A 16,362-nucleotide genomic window follows, 5' to 3' on the forward strand; every position below is an offset into this window, starting at 1 on the left:
CTCTTGGTCCCCGCTGAGAGAATGGCTCCCCTAACCCGAGCCCGACACAGACCAGGCACTAAAGTGGCTTCACCTGTGGCCCACAGGCAGGGGCCCTAGGAAGCCGGCCCTAGGATTTGGGGATGGGAACGTGGGAAGGTGCCGGACGGGGCTCATAATCAAAACTCTGCATCAAGTCCAAGAGTCTTTATTTCATGAACAAAACTACTTCTGTAAAGAGAGACGAGGCTGAATGGGCCCCTTTCTAGGTGGCCACAGTTCAAGGCTGGTGAGAGAGAGCGAGGTTGGGCCGGGGCAGGAGTGCATCACGGGGACAGGGACCCCAGGTCCAGCCGGAGGAAGCGGGAGGGGAAATGATGCTGGGGAGGGAGAGTCGGAGTGGGCCCCAGAACCCGTTGCCCCAAACGGCTCCAGCCCACCCTCGCGACCCCTGCCCCCGGGCAGGGAGGAGGCGGGGAGGGGCTGGCCCCAGAAGTGCGTGTCTGAAGCGGCCAATGTGTGCAAATTAGCAAGGAGGAGGGGTGCGGGGCCGCTGCCCCCACCTCACCGCCCCCCTCCCCAAACAGGCAGCAGAAGCAGGGTGGGGGCAGCGGCAGTATTGCTTTACCCATCATGCATGGCGGTGCGCGGCCGGGGGGCAGGAGCTGGAGGAGGCGAAGGTGGGGGTGCGAGCCAAGCCCCCTGCCCGCTCCCTCCCCGGCGGCTCTGTCGGCAGGACTCTGAGGCTTTCCGGGGCCCAGAAGCGGCCACCCCACCCCAAATGGGGGCAGGCGGTGTCTAGAGAGTCCCCATTAGGGCTGGCTCTTCCTTGAGGAGGGCCCAGGGCCTGAAGGGGTGCAAGAGACCGGGAATTAGGGACCTGGGGGACTTCCGCCCCTCCCAATCCCGGGTCCCCTGCCCACTCATCTGCCTTACCAGGGCTATTCGGCCACCTGGACACCCGTGCAGTTCTCTTTGCTTTCGGAGGTGATGGCCAGGTATTCCGAGCTGTGGGGGAAAGGCCAGGTGTACAGTGACCCCATCATCAGACTGACCCAACCCCCAGGGGACAGGGAGGGTAGCGGTCTCTGCCCCGGGTACACAGGGCTCCTTCGAGAGTGGAGGGGGCTATGGTGGGCTCTTGAGTTTGAGGAAGGGGCTGGGCCCAACACCCCCTATCCCATGTTTGACAGAAAGCACTCCCCTCCTCGAGTACTGAGAGATGGCCCCCTGGGTCGCTCCCCACCCCTCAGCCTGTAGGTGTGACGGTGCCCTGGGTGCCCTCCTGCCTCCCAGTCACCCCACTCACGCGTTCTCTTGTGCAGCAGTCTCCGTGGCGGCAGCGATCTTCTTGTAGCAGTAAACCATCTCTGCCACGAGCCATATGGTCAGCACGACGATGAGCACATACATCATGATCTCAGACACGATGGACGCCATGTCTCTGTTGGCTGCAGGACAGCCCGGGTGTGGGGTAAGCTTGCTGTGTGAGCTTGGGCAAGTAGCTCGGCCTCCCTGGGCCTGGTGTGTGCACTGTGATTATGAATACCCAGCCTTGGGTAGGCCTGGTGGGGGTCACCCTCGACCTGCCTCCCTGTGTAACTCGAGGGCACATCTGCATCATTCACGGCCTAAAAGCCGAAGCTCTGCAACCAAAAGGCTGAGGTTCAAAGGCTGGCTCTGCCACTAGTCAGCTGTGTGATCTTAGACAAGTGGCTCAATGTCTCTGGGCCTCTGTTTCTTCAACTGTAAAATGTTGATACTTAAAATGCCTCCTTCATCAGAGTGCTGTGAGAATGAAATATGCTTTAAAAATCCTTAGAAGAAGGCTGGGCGCGGTGGCGCAAGCCTGTAATCCTAGCACTTTGGGAGGCCGAGGCGGGTGGATCACAAGGTCAAGAGATCGAGACTATCCTGGTCAACATGGTGAAACCCCGTCTCTACTAAAAATACAAAAAAAATAGCTGGGCATGGTGGCACATGCCTGTAATCCCAGCTACTTAGGAGGCTGAGGCGGCAGGAGAATTGCCTGAACCGAGGAGGTGGAGGTTGCAGTGAGCCGAGATCGCGCCATTGCACTCCAGCCTGGGTAACAAGAGCGAAACTCCGTCTCAAAAAAAAAAAAAAAATCCTTAGAAGAGAGCTTGATCTATAAATAGCACTCAATAAAGGTTCATTTTTATTAATATTATTATTGTTGTTATAACTGGGGCAGTATAGCTAATGGTCAAAAGCCTGGGCTCTGGGACAAGACTGCCAGGGTTCAAATCCTGACTCTGCTTCTTACTAGCTGCGTGGCCTCAGGCAAATGATGGCACCTCTCTGAGCCTCTGTAAAATGGAGATGGGAATACTCAGACCCTCTCAGGGAGTTGCTGGGAGAGGAAATGAGTTAAAGTCCGTAACATGCTTGGATGAGCACACAGCCAGCACTGCCCAAGTGTTGGCAATTTTCTGGAAACCCTACATCCTCTCTACCGCATGGCCCTGCCAATTGCCAACTTCTCCTTGAGCCTAAATTTAAACTGTAAAGGGAACGCGCTCAGCCAGGGGACCAGAGTCAGAAGCCACTGCGTCGTCCTCGGCTGGATTTCCTAAGTGTCCATCCCACTTCTCTGGCCCGCTCCCGGATGGCTGAGATCCCATTTTCCCTGCTGTCCTCACATGGCCTCCCTCTGCTGTGAGTGGGGCACTTTCTGTGGCTCCTCCCTATACAGATGGCACCAGTGCTTTCTGGGCCAGAGTGAGGGAGGGAGTGGGACTGGATGCTCCCCCCGCCTGCCCTGCCCCAGCTTCCCTACAGAAGGAGCCAGGACAGGGTTCCCTTCTCATTCCTTCCTTCCTTCCTTCATTATTTTCAACAGACTTCTTTATTTTTTTCAAGAGACAGGGTCTTGCTCTATTGCTCAGGCTGGAGTGCAGTGGTGCAATCATAGCTCACTGCAGCCGGAAACTCCCGAGCTCAAGCAATCCTCCTGCCTCAGCCTCCTGACTAGCTGGGACCACAAGTATGCACCACCAGGCCCAGTGAATTTTCTACTTTTTTCTTTTTTCTTTTTTTTTTTTTTTTGGTGGAGATGAGGTCTCGCTGTGTTGCCCAGGCTGGTCTTGAACTCCTGGTCTCAAGCAGTCTTCCCATCTTGGCCTCCCAAAGTGCTGGGATAACAGGATAACACTGTGCCCGGCCTCCACAGACATTGTTAGTGTGTCTCATGTAGTAGGCGCCTGCTGTGCTAAATTCTTTATCCAAACATCGCCTTGATGCCCCGGAAAACCTCAAGGACAAATGCATCCTGGCTGCCCACAGCAGCTGGCCTCAGAAACCACTCTGAGCTGGATACACACTGGATAAAGCCCCGTTATTGGAATTCTTGCCCCTGCTCCTGGAACTCAGTGCCCAAACAGATTTAGGTAACACGGCATGCCACAGGCAGCCTGCAGATCTGAAGGCCAGCCACGACTCTGCAGGCCGGATTTCTCACCCGCCTCAGACGCTGCTGTGCCTCAAGGCATTTTCCACTCAGGTTGTGTGTGTCCAAAATAGGATTACTGTCCCCGTGGGTCCCTGTCTGCCAGCTCCTACCATAGGTGAGCCACCCCCAGCAGCTTCCCAGTAGCTTTGCCACCTCTCCCAGGTCAGTGAGGTTCTCACCATCAAAGCCCGTCCCCTCCTCCTATGGAAATGAAATGGCAAATTCCTCAGGGGTCATTACCAGGAGGCAATATAGGTTGATTGCCAATACTGAAATTGCAGCAAGACTGCAGATGAAAATAATAAAAAGTTTGGTGTGGTGGCTCATATGTGTCATCCCAGCACTTGGGGAGGCTGAGGTGGGTGGACCACTGGAGGCCAGGATTTCGAGACCTGGTCTACATCGCGAAACCCCGTCTCTACTAAAAGTACAAAAGAATTAGCTGGGCATGGTGGTACATGCCTGTAATCCCAGCTACTTTGGAGGCTGAGACAGAAGTACCACTTGAACCCGGGAGGCGGAGGCTATAGTGAGTCAAGATCATGCCACTGCACTCCAGCCTGGGTGACAGAGTGAGACCCTGACTCAAAATAATAATAATAGGCTGGGCGTGGTAGCTCATGCCTGTAATCCCAGCACTTTGGGAGGCCAAGGCAGGTAGATAACCTGAGGTCAGGAGTTCAAGACCAGCCCGGCCAATGTGGTAAAACCCTGTCTCTACTAAAAATACAAAAACTAGCTGGGCACGGTGGCATGCACCTGTAATCCCAGCTACCTGGGAAGCTGAGACAGGAGAATCACTTGAATCTGGGAGGTGCAGTGAGTCGAGATTGTACCACTGCACTCCAGCCTGCCTGGGCAACAGAGCAAGACTCCATCTCAAAATAAATAAATAAGGAATGGCAGGCAGTGCTGACAAATACAATAATATATATTGTAGGTAATAAAAAATACTGTAGCGCAGTGAGTCACGTTAAAAATACTATAGTATCGGGCCAGGCATGGTGGCTCATGCCGGTAATCCCAGCACTTTGGGAGGCCGAGGCAGGTGGATTATGAGGTCAGGAGTTCAAGATCAGCCTGGTCATCATAGTGAAACCATGTATCTACTAAAAATACAAAAATTAGCCAGCTGTGGTGCACGCACCTATAATCCCAACTACTCAGGAGGCTGAGGCAGGAGAATCACTTGAACCCAGGAGGCAGAGGTTGTAACAAGCAGAGGACCGCCATTGCACTCTAGCCTGGGTGACTGAGTGAGACTCTGTCTCAAAAAAAAAAAAAAAATACTGTAGTATCAGGGTAATGAAGAATATAGTATAGTATAGATGGAATATTTTCAAATGCTGCAATAGGATTAATTTTTAAAATAATATAGCATAGAATGTTGGGTAATAAAAATACCCACCATGGTGGGGAATGTTAAAAATACTCTAGTATGATGGATTACGATAAAAGTACTGTAGACCATGTGCGGAGGCTCACGCCTGTAATCCCAGCACTTAGGACAGCGAAGGTGGGAAGACTGTTTGAGGCCAGGAGTTCGAGACCATCCTGGGCAACATAGCAAGATCCAGTCTCTACAAAAGAAAAAAAATAATTAGCCGGGCATGGTGGCTCACACCTGTAATCCCAGCTACTTGGGAGGCTCAAACAGGAGGATCGCTGGATTTCGGGAGTTGGAAGCTACCATGGACTATGATCATGCCACAGTATTTCAGCCTGGGTAACAGAGTGAGATTCTGTCTCTCTTTAACAAAAAACAAAAAACCTGTTGTATGTTTGATGATATTACAATAGTATATTATAAAATATACTATAGTGGGTAATATAAAATAATATACTATAGCAGGTAATGTTTAAAAGGCAGTACTACCATATGGCAGATAAAAAAAACACTAGAATTGGGTGACTAGTGCAGAAAACGCAAACTCTGCAGGGCCCAACATAAGTAACTGCATACGATGGTAAACGCTGGTGAAAACACGGGCTCTGGGAGGTGGCGTGATACAGTGGACAATCCTAAAAAAGAGAGGCTCAGGTCAGGCACGGTGGCTCACACCTGTAATCCCAGCACTTTGACAGGCCGAGGGAGGTGGATCATCACCTGAGAACAGGAGTTCAAGACCAGCCTGGCCAGTGTGCTGAAACCCTGTCTCTACTAAAAATACGAAAATTAGCTGGGCGTGGTGGCTGGCATCTGTAATCCCAGCTACTCGGGAGGCTGAGGCAGGAGAATCACCTGAACCCAGGAGGCAGAGGTTGCAAGTGATCACACTGCAACTTGGCTCACACAATGGTGTGAGCCAAGATCACACCATTGCACTCCAGCCTGGGCAACAAGAGCCAGACTCCATCTCAAAAAATAAAAGTTAAAATAAAAAATAGAGAGGCACTACTGGGTCACAGTGTCCAGAGGACACAGCACCCTGGCCGAGTGCCAAGCAACAAGATGGAACGAACCCGGGTGGCTGAACAGCGCCCTGAAGCCTCCCACCCTCTCTCTGTCTCACCTCTGCAGATCAGCAAGAGCAATAACACAGGTTTTGTTAAGCCCCAGTACCGGGGGCGTCTTTGTCACAGCAACTCTGCGAGCGGGGTGCCATCATCCATGTCCGCAGCTGACCCCCACTCCCCCGCCCAGCATCGTGATGAACGCCAGAGTGGCTCAGACATGCCTGCTGAATTGCGTTCTGCTACACCACTTTGACAATAAACATTAAAATGCTAATTATAAAAAGAGACCCACAGGCTCTGGCTGATAACCATACAGTGAATCATGGCCACGAACAGAGACGCAGTCACCCAAGCTTCCCTGGGTTCATGTCCAGCTCCCGATCATGTGATCTTGGCCACAGAACTTTCCCTCCCTGAGCCTCAGTTTTCTCATCTGTAAAATGGAGATAGGAAGAGCCCCTACCCTACAGGATCAGGGGAGGATTCACTAAGGGACTCCGTGTAAGGCACTGAGGCCTGCACCTGTGTCATGAAAAGGATGGACAGTGCGTGTTGCCCGTGAGGATTCGTGTGCTGTGACCCCAAGAGACCTTTCTGCCACAGCTTGTAGCTGGTTCAAAGCCAAGGCTTTCTCCCCGACTCTCAGCCAGAGGCCACAGGGCCCTGGACAATCGTAACTGATGCCGAGCAGGAGATGGTTCAGAGAAGGGGCGGACCTCCCTCAAAGAAGGGGTTCAGGGTGGCCGAGGCAAAATGATGAGATGTTCAAAAATGTTGTGTAGACCCTTGCTGCTCAGAGCGTGGGCCCCACACCTGTGGCCCTGCACCGCCTCACCTGAGAGCTTTATAAAGGGCCCCCGGGCCTGCTCCAGAGACGCTGAGTGAAACTCTGCAGGCTAGTGCGACTCCCCAGTGGCAGGAGAGCAGAGGTGGGTGGGCGGCTCTGCTCAAGGTGGCACGCTTTCTTGCCTTCTTGCCTCATCATGACAGAGGGCAGCAGGGCTGAGCTACTCAAACTGTAAGAACTGCCACCCTCGTCACCATGTGCCAGGCTCTGCTGGAAGCCGATCATGTGACTGCAGCTGCTCAATCCTCATGACCCCCATGATGGAAGAATGACTCAAACCACACCCCAAGAAGCACATGGGATTATTATCCTGGGGGGGCCTGGGACAACCCTTTGGCTCAGAGACAAAAGGCACCTGCCAGAGATCACTCTGGCACAGGTGACAGAGCTGTGTTCTGCACCCGGAGCGTCTGTGGGGAGAGGTGTGCTTTGACCTCTCCGTGGGCTGGAGGGAAACAGAGGCCAGAGCTGCAGCGGGCGGCAGGGGCTTCTCCCCTCCCCCTCCAGCCCACTGCTGTGGGTGGTTGGCTGGTCAGGCACAGAGCCAGCCTGTCCTGTCCACTACCTGCCATCTGTCCCTCCATCTGGCTTGCCGGTGGGTGACAGTGAAGGGACAGGCAGGACAAAGGACTCACCTTTGTCCACTACCTCAATGTGGATCTTCTTGACGACGCTGGTGTTGTGCTCGTAATTCTCAAAGAAGAGCAGGCGGTAGACGTGGCACTCGTAGTCGCCCGAATGGTTGTAGGTGACATTGGTGATGAAGATGGACAGGTCCTGGAGGTCCTTGGTGCCCCGGCTGCCGTTCCACACCACGCGGCCCTCAAAGCGCTCGTCCTCCTCCAGCTGCAACACCTCGTTCTCATAGCGCAGGATCTGGGGGCAGCCAGGGAGTGGGAGGTGTCACTGCCTGGGCCTCTCTTCCCTCACCTGACCCTGACTCTGTCTCCTGCCCTGACACCCATAGACACAGATGGCACACACATGGGCTCAGATGCCTTGACCTCAGGCAGGGAGGACACAGGGGCAGGGGGCGAGAATCACGCCGGGAGCCAGCCAGACCCTGATTTTGCCTCTAGCCCTGAGAGGCACAGGCGCACGCACATTCCTCAGTCATCCTCCCAAGCCCCATCTGGCCTCTGGGCCATCATTCTTCGTAGTTCTCTCTCAGCCACCGGACACACTCCTCCAGCAGGGACAGGCAGCCTGATCCCAGCGGCTTCAGACCCCAACTCTCTAGCACATCCTAAGTTTACGGTTTCTTCCCTCCAAAATGCAAAATATACATGTAATTTAAAGGAGGTTAAAAAAAAAAGTTCTGCCTTCCTCTGTAATGACTATTACTATTTGCTGGTGCCAAATAAGTCCATTGGCATTTGTTTCGTGCCAACCATGGGCCAGGTGCGTTAATGCATTCAATTCCCATACAAACCTATCGGCTAGAGACCACCGCCACCCCGTCTTTAGAGAGGAGGAAACTGACTTTCAGAGAGGCTCACTGGCTTGGCCAAGGTCACCAGCTGGCCACTGGTAGAGCCAGAATCTGGATCCAGGTCATCAACCACAACATATTATTAAAACAAACAAGCAAGCCCCCTCCCCGATATCCAGCCCCACCACCTCCCACCCATGGACCCCTGCCCTCCCATGCCCACGCCCGTCCCCCACACACCTTGACAAACTCCTCAGTGCCCTTCTGGCGGAAAGTCCACTCGGTGAAGGTTTCAGCGGTGGTCTCGCTGCGGCGCTTGCAGGAGATGCACAGAATTTTGAAGGTCATCCCGTACACGGCCTCGGTCTCTGAGTCCACCTCCACGCAGCCCCCCCAGGCTGAGGACACTGTGAGGACAGCAGGCTCAGGTCAGGTAGAGGCACCCATTTCCCTAAACAATGCCAGACCCCTCAGAAACTATCTCTTCTCCCCTCAGTGATGACAAGCAGACAGGACTGGATGCCAGGCTGAGCCCTGTTACTCACCACGTGACCTCAGCCAGTCATTCATCTCTGAGTCTCAGTTTCCCTCTCTTGTTGAAAGAAATGGTCCTCTTTGCTTCTAGCAGTGGCTGGGCCCATTTTCATACATTAGGTAGGGCCTGGCCCTTGAGAGACCCCATAAGTGAGACTGTCAACATTGCTAGTAACTCAGACTTTTTGCTCCCCGAGTGCCCCTCCCTCAGAAGGTCCCTTGCTGGAGGTACCCAAGCATCTAGGTGGTAAAATTCCAGCTAAGTTAGAAGTTCAAGGTGGCAGTCATTTCCACCACTAAATTCAAAGCCAGCTAGCCCCAGGAGAAATGGGTTGGGAGAAAAGGTCTGGGGGAGTGTGGGGAGGTGGGCACTGGAACCCCGCTGACCCACTCTCAGCTCCACTCCCCAGCCCCACAAGCCCCTGTGTAAGCCATCCCCTCCCCAGCCTCTCCTGCCTCTGTCACCCCTCTTCCCCAGGCTCCCCGCTTCTAGAGCTCTTCCCACCCCCAACCCCATCCACTCTTCAAAGCTCTTTCCTGATCTCTCTCCTGCACCAGGGCCTTTGTGCCCCCACTGAATTCCAGTGTTTGAATTTCCCCTTCACACTCTTCCCTGGCGCCTCCTTCCTGCCTCCCAGCACTCTGTGGCTAACGCTGTCTCTTCTGCTCCAGCCCCATGCTGTCCTTGTCTCCCGATTCTCAGGAATTCTCATCCACCCCCCTCCTCTGCCCTTTCAGACTCCCCGAGGGCCTCTGTCTCAGTCCCTCCCATCTTTGTCCCTCTCAGGGGTCTCTCTGAAGGTCCCTCCACTTTGTGTCCACTCTCTGGGCTCAGAAAGAGACCTCTCCTGGTCTCTTTCCACCTTTCCACGTCTCTCCCTTTGCAAACTCCATGCCAGATTCTCTCTCGCTGTTCAGGGCACCTCCATCTCCCTCCTTCTCTCCATCTCCTTCTGCCTCTCTCAAGTTTCCCGTTCTCCATCCGCTCAGTCTCAACTCTCTCTCTTTCTCCAATACCCCTCTTTCAGTCTCCGTGTTCCCCTTGACCCCCATGTCCCCAGCCTCCCAGCGGACCTCCTCAGGTGCACTCCGAGTCCTCCTCTGTCTCGCGCCCCCTCCCTCCCGTCTCCATCTCTCCCTGTCCCTCCGTCTCTCCCGTCCCAGTCTCCGGGCGCCGCCTTCCCCCCACCCCCCTCCCGCGGCTGTGGGTGTCACATTGCAGCCTGCGGGGCTCCGGGAGCAGCTGACTCCGCGTTTCCTCGCCCCCGGCTGAGCGCCTGCAGCCGAGAGGCTGTGCCAGCTCGGCCCCCGCCCGCTGGAGCCCACCCGCACCTCCACCGCCCTCCCCAAGCCCCGCTCCCGCGCGCACAACTTCTGAATCGGACTTGGCGGGGCCCGGGGATGGGCCGGGGCGGCCCTGCAGCGACCGCCCGGTGTCCCGAGCGTCACTCCCGCCTCCCGCCACCTCCCCCGCGGTGCCCCCGGCCGCAGGCGCCCCCCGCGCACTCACCCAGTGCCGCGCCGACCACGAAGGCCAGCAGCCTTCCCATGGCTGCGCGGCGCGCGCTGTGCCCCCCTCCCGGGCCGCCGGTATTAATAGCGGGGCGAGAGGCGGTGGGACCCAGCGGCGGTTAGAATGTCCCCGGGAGCGCGCGGGCGCAGCAGCTGCGGCTCTGGGACCGGCGAAGGGGGAGGAGGGGGGGCGCGGCCCCCCCGCTCCGGTTACCGCCGGGGGCCCAGCCCCGGGGCCCGGCGTCCGGGCATCCCCGCCGCGCGGGCGGCGGTCGCTGCTCGGGCTGCTGCGCTGGCGCGCGCAGCCGGGCGCATCCGCCAGGTGCACCGACCCCGGTCCCGCTCCGGCTCCGGCGCGCTCGGGCGCGGACCGCGGTCTCCTGCGCACTGCAGCGGCAGCGGCCGCGGCCTAGGGAGGGAGGAGGGAGGAGAGGGAGGGGGCGGGATGAATCACCGCGGGGGGAGGGCGCGGCCGCCCAGCCTTTGCCGCAGCGGCCCGGGAGGCGCCCGCTGCACCGGCCTCTCCGGGTGGCGTAGCGACCGCGACTTCTGGGAACGGGACAGGTGGTCCGGGTGTCTCCGACCCCGCTGGGCTCTGGGGACCACCCCCACCTTCCCAGGGAGTCTGGGAAAGGTCACCCCCTGAGTCACAGGAGGACTTGGAGCGCAGTTTGGGGGCCGGGTTTCCGACTTCAAATGATGGAGGTCATCCTCAGGAGTTGAAGGGAGGAAACCAAGTGATCTCTCCTCTCCTGATATCCAGGCCCGGGAGTCACTGCGCAGGGACTCCAAGTAGGCATTAGAGGAGGGTGGGGGACTGTCCGGCTAGGACTGCAGATACAATCCAGACCTCACCCAAGCAGGCAGGGCACCCTGGAGAGAAGCAGCGGGGGGGATCTGGAAGTGCCATTTCAGGAGGAGGATCCCTTCATGATCCCCTGCACCCTTTTATGTCCCTGATATCACCTACCCGTCTCTCCTCCCACTCCACTCTGCCTGTCCAGGCCCTCCTGCTGTTCCCAACACAGAAGACTCATTACTGCCTCGGGCCTTGGCCGCTTCTCTCCCCTCGGCCCGCCACTTTCCCTCTGCCTCCATGGATCCAATGTCACCTTCGTCAGGTTTTCCGTGTCCCTTCAGGGTAAACTGCCTCCCAAGCTCCTAATTTGACCTCCTTTACTCTTGTTGAGTGTTTTTCACAGCACCCTCACTACCTGACATTATGTTCTTCCTGTTTATTTTTTTGAGATGGGAGTCTCACTCTGTCACCCAGGCTGGAGTGCAGTGGCAGGATCTTGGCTCACTGCAACCTCCGCCTCCCGGGTTAAAGCGATTCTCCCACCTCAGTCTCCCTAGTAGCTGGGAGTACAGGCATGCACCACCACACCTGGCTAATTTTTATTTTTATTTTTTAGTAGAGGCGGGGTTTCACCATGTTGGCCTCAACACCTGGCCTCAAGTGATCCTCCTGCCTCGGCCTTCCAAAGTGCTAGGATTACAGGTGTGAGCCACCACGCTTGGCCATGTTTTTCCTTTATGGCATTAGTTTATCCCCTGTCCCTCCAGCCTAAGAATACAAGGGGGGTGGGCCAGGTGTAGTGGCTCATGACTGTAATCCCAGCACTTTGGGACACAGAGGCACGTGGATCACCTGAGGTCAGGAGTTCCAGACCAGTCTAGCCAACTTGGTGAAACCCGATCTCTACTAAAAATACAAAAGAATTAGCTGGGAGTGGTGTCGTGCACCTGTAATCCCAAACTCAGGAGGCTGAGGAAGGAGAATAGCTTGAACCCGGGAGGTGGAGGTTCTGTCTCAAAAAAAAAAAAAAAAAAAAGAGAGAGAGAGAGAGATTCCTCAAGGTAAGGACACTGTCCTGTACACCACCATGTCTCTTGCACCTTGAACTGTTCCTGGCACATTGCTGGTATTCAATCCGTATTTGTCAAATGAACGAATGAATGCCAATGTTTACTAAGCCCTTGGGATTCACTGAATCCACTTGTACTGCCTCAAACCTTCAGCAAGTTCTATTATCCCCATTTTACAGATGAAAAAACTGAGCCTGGGAGAGGGCCACTCCCTTGCCCAGAGTCATGTAGCTGGGCTAGGATGGATCTGGAATCCTGCTCCAGCAGGGGAGAGTGGCCTGTCCTACCAGTGGGTTCTGCCAAATGGAGAGAATGGAGGTGGGAGTTCTGGGCTGTCAGGACCAGGCTGGGAGTGAGACTCTTGGCTGAAGGGTCACTACCCAGGTCCTAGCCCCCAATTCTGGGTGGGGTACAGTCCCAGAGTCCCCCTGGCCCAGCCCTGCCAGGCAAGACGAGCCAGGGTGTGAGGCAGGACCATGGCAGAGGGGCAGGGAGCCAGGGACACCAGACACCTCTGTGGTCTAGACCTTTATGCCAGCACCTCCTGAGTTGTGAAATTCCCCGGCAGAAAATAATCCTCTTGCTGTTCCGGGCCCTTCCTCTGGTGGGGGATGGTAGGCGAAGGCACAGTGAGGACAGGCCTCAGTATTGGACAGGAAGCACCTCGCAGCCTTACAAACTGACATTCAGCTCTTCAGCGAGCACCTACTATGTATGGGCTTGGTGCTTCTAAGCATTCGAAGCACTTTACTAACATTAGCTCATTTAATTTTTCCTATAGGTGACATTATTATTATACCCATGTTACAGATATAGAAAACTGAGGCTCGGCGTGGGTACCTTGCCATGATCACACAGCTAGAGAGTGGGAGTTGCTGGCTCTACCTCCTATGCCACTCCTCCACTCTCCAATCCCCCTCCAGTCCCCTGCCCCAAGCCGTCAGTTAGGATGATTCTTATAGCTAGTGGTGTGACATGTCAAAGGTGTCTCTTTACCCCACACACACTCTGGAACCAGGACAAGGTTTGAGCGAGGTGGACCTGGGTTCTACCTGGACCAGGGACTTTGCCTCCAAGCTCATTCATTTCCTCATCTGTAAAACAGGGATCCAACCCATCTCAGCCTGAATGGGCTGTGGTGGGGTCCTGGGGGGGTTAGGACCTTGAATCTAAATGTGGAGACTCCGGGGGCCAGGCCTGGAGTCCGCCTCCCTGTTGGGTAGCCTCAGCATGTACATCTTTTGTCTCTACCTCGTGGAGTCACTGTGAGAATAAAATGAACATCAGATCTTGGCAAAGAGCTAGGACGTACATTACTTGGTACTCACTACACGAGTTACTTTTTCCCTCTATTTTTATGCAATAAGCATAACATTTATTGAAAACTTACTCCATTCCATCTGTGCCAGGCCCTGTTCTAAGTAGCCACATTTATGAACTCCTCGAATTTATAATAGCGGTTCTCAAAGTGTGGTCTGGGGCTGGGTGCGGTGGCTCATGCCTGTAATACCAACACTGTGGGAAGCTGAGGTGGGAGGATCGCTTGAGGCCAAGAGTTCGAGACCTGCCTGGGCAACATAGTGAAGATCCCATCCCTAAAAAGAAATTAAAAATTAGCCAGGCATGGTGGCTTACACCTGTAGTCCCAGCTACTCAGAAGGCTGAGGTGAGAGGATGGCTTGAGCACAGGAGGTTGAGGCTGCTGTGAGCTATGTTTGTGCCACTGCACTGCAGCCTGGGTGAAAGAGAAACCCTAACTTAACACAAACAGGGCCAGGGACATTGGCTTACACCTGTAATCCCAGTACTTTGGGAGGCTGAGGTAGGTGGACCACCTGAGATCAGGAGTTCAAGACCAGCCCGACCAACATGGAGAAACCCCATCTCTACTAAAAATACAAAATTAGCTAGATGTGGTGGAACATGCCTGTAATCCCAGCTACTGGGGAGGCTGAGGTAGGAGAATTGCTTGAACCCAGGATATGAAGGTTGCAGTGAGCCGAGATCGCACCACTGCACTCCAACCTGGGCAACAAGAGCGAAACTCCATCTCAAAAATAAACCAAAAACAAAGTGTGGTCTGAGATGGCACCATAAGCGTCTCCTGGAAACTTGTTATAAAGGCAGAATCCCAGCCCTGCCCCAGGCATACTGAACCAGAAATTTGGAGGGAGGAGCCCCACAGTCTGTTTTGCACCAAGCCCTCCAGCAGATTCGAATGCAGCTCAAGACTGAGAACCACTCCCTTCTAACAACCCTGAGACGGGTGCTGTAATTCCACCCATTGTACAGGAAAGAACACTGAAGCTCCGGAGGGTTGACCCGCTGCAGTGACACGACTGCTCGGAAGCGGGATTTGAACTCTGGCCACCAGACTGTCCTCTGAGTTCCTGCGCTGACCTCACATGATGTAAAGCTTGTGTAAGATGCTGGGGGAATTCCAGATCGTTTCAGTGACTATGGCCCCAGGAAACAGACAGAGGTCCCCTCCCCACCACGGCAGGATCTGAGTGCCACAGGAGGCTCCCACCCACCCCCAGGGCCCCACAGGCACAGCCACAGCCACTTCTGACCCTTTATTGGGGAACTGTTGGCCCCAAATAAATATAATACATTAAACCCAGAGCTGAGGGAATCGTGCACCCTAGGAGGCGCCCCCCACAATCTCAGCCGGGCAAAATAAGTTAGTGGGGGCCCTGCCCGAGGCCAGGCCAGCTCCCTGGGATAAAGTGCATCTCAGTTCCATGGCCCCCACGTCTGCGTGGCCCCTGTCAGGCCGTCAGGAGGGGTGGGCGGGAGATGCCTGGCGCTCACACCGTGCCAGCAGTGGCCGCCAAGGCTCTGTGTGTCCATCTGTCCACGTGGGGGAAGAGCTGCGTGACCTGGATCCTCAGGAGAAGCTGTCATCGGGCCGGGGCTGGGCATCCAACGGAGGGTCTGAGACTGTGATGCCTTGGTGAAGCTTTTCCAGCGAGAACTTCATCTGTGGGGAGGAGGTGAGCAGGGTTGGGGGTGAACGCTGGAGGGTAGTTGGGGGTGATGTCACCCACTCCCATCCTGCCGTTGAGAAACTGAAGACGGTCCAGAGGCCCTACCGCCCCACCCCAGGGTCCCTCTGTGAGAAGAGCGCAGCCACGCTGCACCCACTTTAACTTCTCAGAGGCAGCAGAGGAAGGGGCTTTGTGTGCGCCTGGGACCCCGATGGCCTGGGTTCAAATCCTGGCTCTGCTTCTTACCTCGGGTAACCTCAGGCAAGTCCTGTAACCACCCTGAGCCAAATCCCTTCATCTGAAATACGGGTCTGTATCACATCTGCTCCATAGGATTGTTTCAGGGTCCTGAAGAGCACCGAGAACCCGGTGCACACTAAGTACTCAGCACGTGTTAGCTGTCACTACCCTCCTGTGACCTCAGGCAAGTTCCTGAGCTCCTCGCACCTCTGGATGCCTCATACTGCCTGCCTACGTATAAAACCTGGATTAACAGCTGGGCGTGGTGGCTCACGCCTATAATCTCAGCACTTTGGGAGGCTGAGGTGGATCACTTGAGGTCAGGAGATTGAGACCAGCCTGGCCAACATGGTGAAATCCTGTCTTTACTAAAAATACAAAAATTAGCCCGGTGTAGTGGCGGGTACCTGTAATCCCAGCTACTCGGGAGGCTGAGGCACAAGAATCGCTTGAACCTGGGAGGCAGAGGTTGCAGTGAGCCAAGATTAGGCCAGTGCACATCAGCCTGGGCAACAGATCAAGAGTCTGTCTCAAAAAGACTGGGCTAGCAAGAGAGTCTTCCTCAAAGGCTGGCAGTGGGGATAAGGCAGTCATGCTTAACGCTTAGAATAGCCCAGCCGCAGGTAAGTGCTCAATCTGCACCATCTGTGAGCACCAATCTGTGATGCCCACTCTGCACCCTTGGCAATTTGAGAGAGGAAAATGATAAGAATTTAACTCAGGGCCAGGCGCAATGGCTCACACCTGCAATCCTAGCACTTTGTCTGAGGCCAGGAGTTTGAGATCAGCCTGGCCAACATGGTAAGGCTCCAGTCTCTATAAAAAAAAAAAGTAAAAATAGTCCAGGCGTGGCGGTGCATGCCTACAGTCCCAGCTACTTAGGAGGCTGACACAGGAGGATTGCTTGAGCCAGGAGTTCGAGGCTGCACTGAACCATGACCATGCCACTGCACACCAGCCTGGGCAACAGAGTGAGATCCTGTCTCAAAAGAATAAAATAAAAGGGTCTGACATGGTGGCTTATGCCTGT

General features: G+C 55.1%; 2 protein-coding genes across 7 annotated transcripts in view; both read right to left on the minus strand.

Annotated features, from left to right (window-relative positions):
- Positions 1-171: 171 nt before the first annotated feature.
- Positions 172-10,654, minus strand: SCN1B (sodium voltage-gated channel beta subunit 1). 2 transcript variants are annotated; one of them, XM_039466168.2, is made up of 6 exons: positions 10,232-10,654; positions 8,428-8,594; positions 7,391-7,631; positions 1,289-1,430; positions 916-987; positions 172-826 (listed from the first exon to the last, which is right to left on the minus strand). In XM_039466168.2, exons 1-5 carry the CDS (start codon positions 10,269-10,271, stop codon positions 921-923), a joined length of 657 nt encoding a protein of 218 aa, XP_039322102.1. In that variant the 5' UTR covers positions 10,272-10,654; the 3' UTR covers positions 172-826; positions 916-920. The 2 variants fall into 2 exon arrangements, with proteins under 2 accessions (XP_039322102.1, XP_039322103.1); XM_039466169.2 differs by lacking the exon at positions 10,232-10,654 and adding an exon at positions 9,796-9,879.
- Positions 10,655-14,665: 4,011 nt separating this feature from the next.
- Positions 14,666-16,362, minus strand: part of GRAMD1A (GRAM domain containing 1A) — a 41,549-nt gene continuing 39,852 nt past the window's right edge. For 4 of the 5 annotated variants that reach the window (XM_074386557.1, XM_074386558.1, XM_010347893.3 and 1 more), the window contains one exon: positions 14,666-15,085. In XM_074386557.1, coding sequence (XP_074242658.1) covers positions 14,993-15,085 — 93 coding nt within the window. In that variant the 3' untranslated portion in view covers positions 14,666-14,992. The remainder of the gene's footprint in view (positions 15,086-16,362) is intronic. The other variant, XM_074386559.1, reaches the window with a different exon arrangement.

This window comes from Saimiri boliviensis, chromosome 14 (assembly GCF_048565385.1).
Source record: "Saimiri boliviensis isolate mSaiBol1 chromosome 14, mSaiBol1.pri, whole genome shotgun sequence".
In the NCBI taxonomy this organism is placed as follows: domain Eukaryota; kingdom Metazoa; phylum Chordata; class Mammalia; order Primates; family Cebidae; genus Saimiri; species Saimiri boliviensis.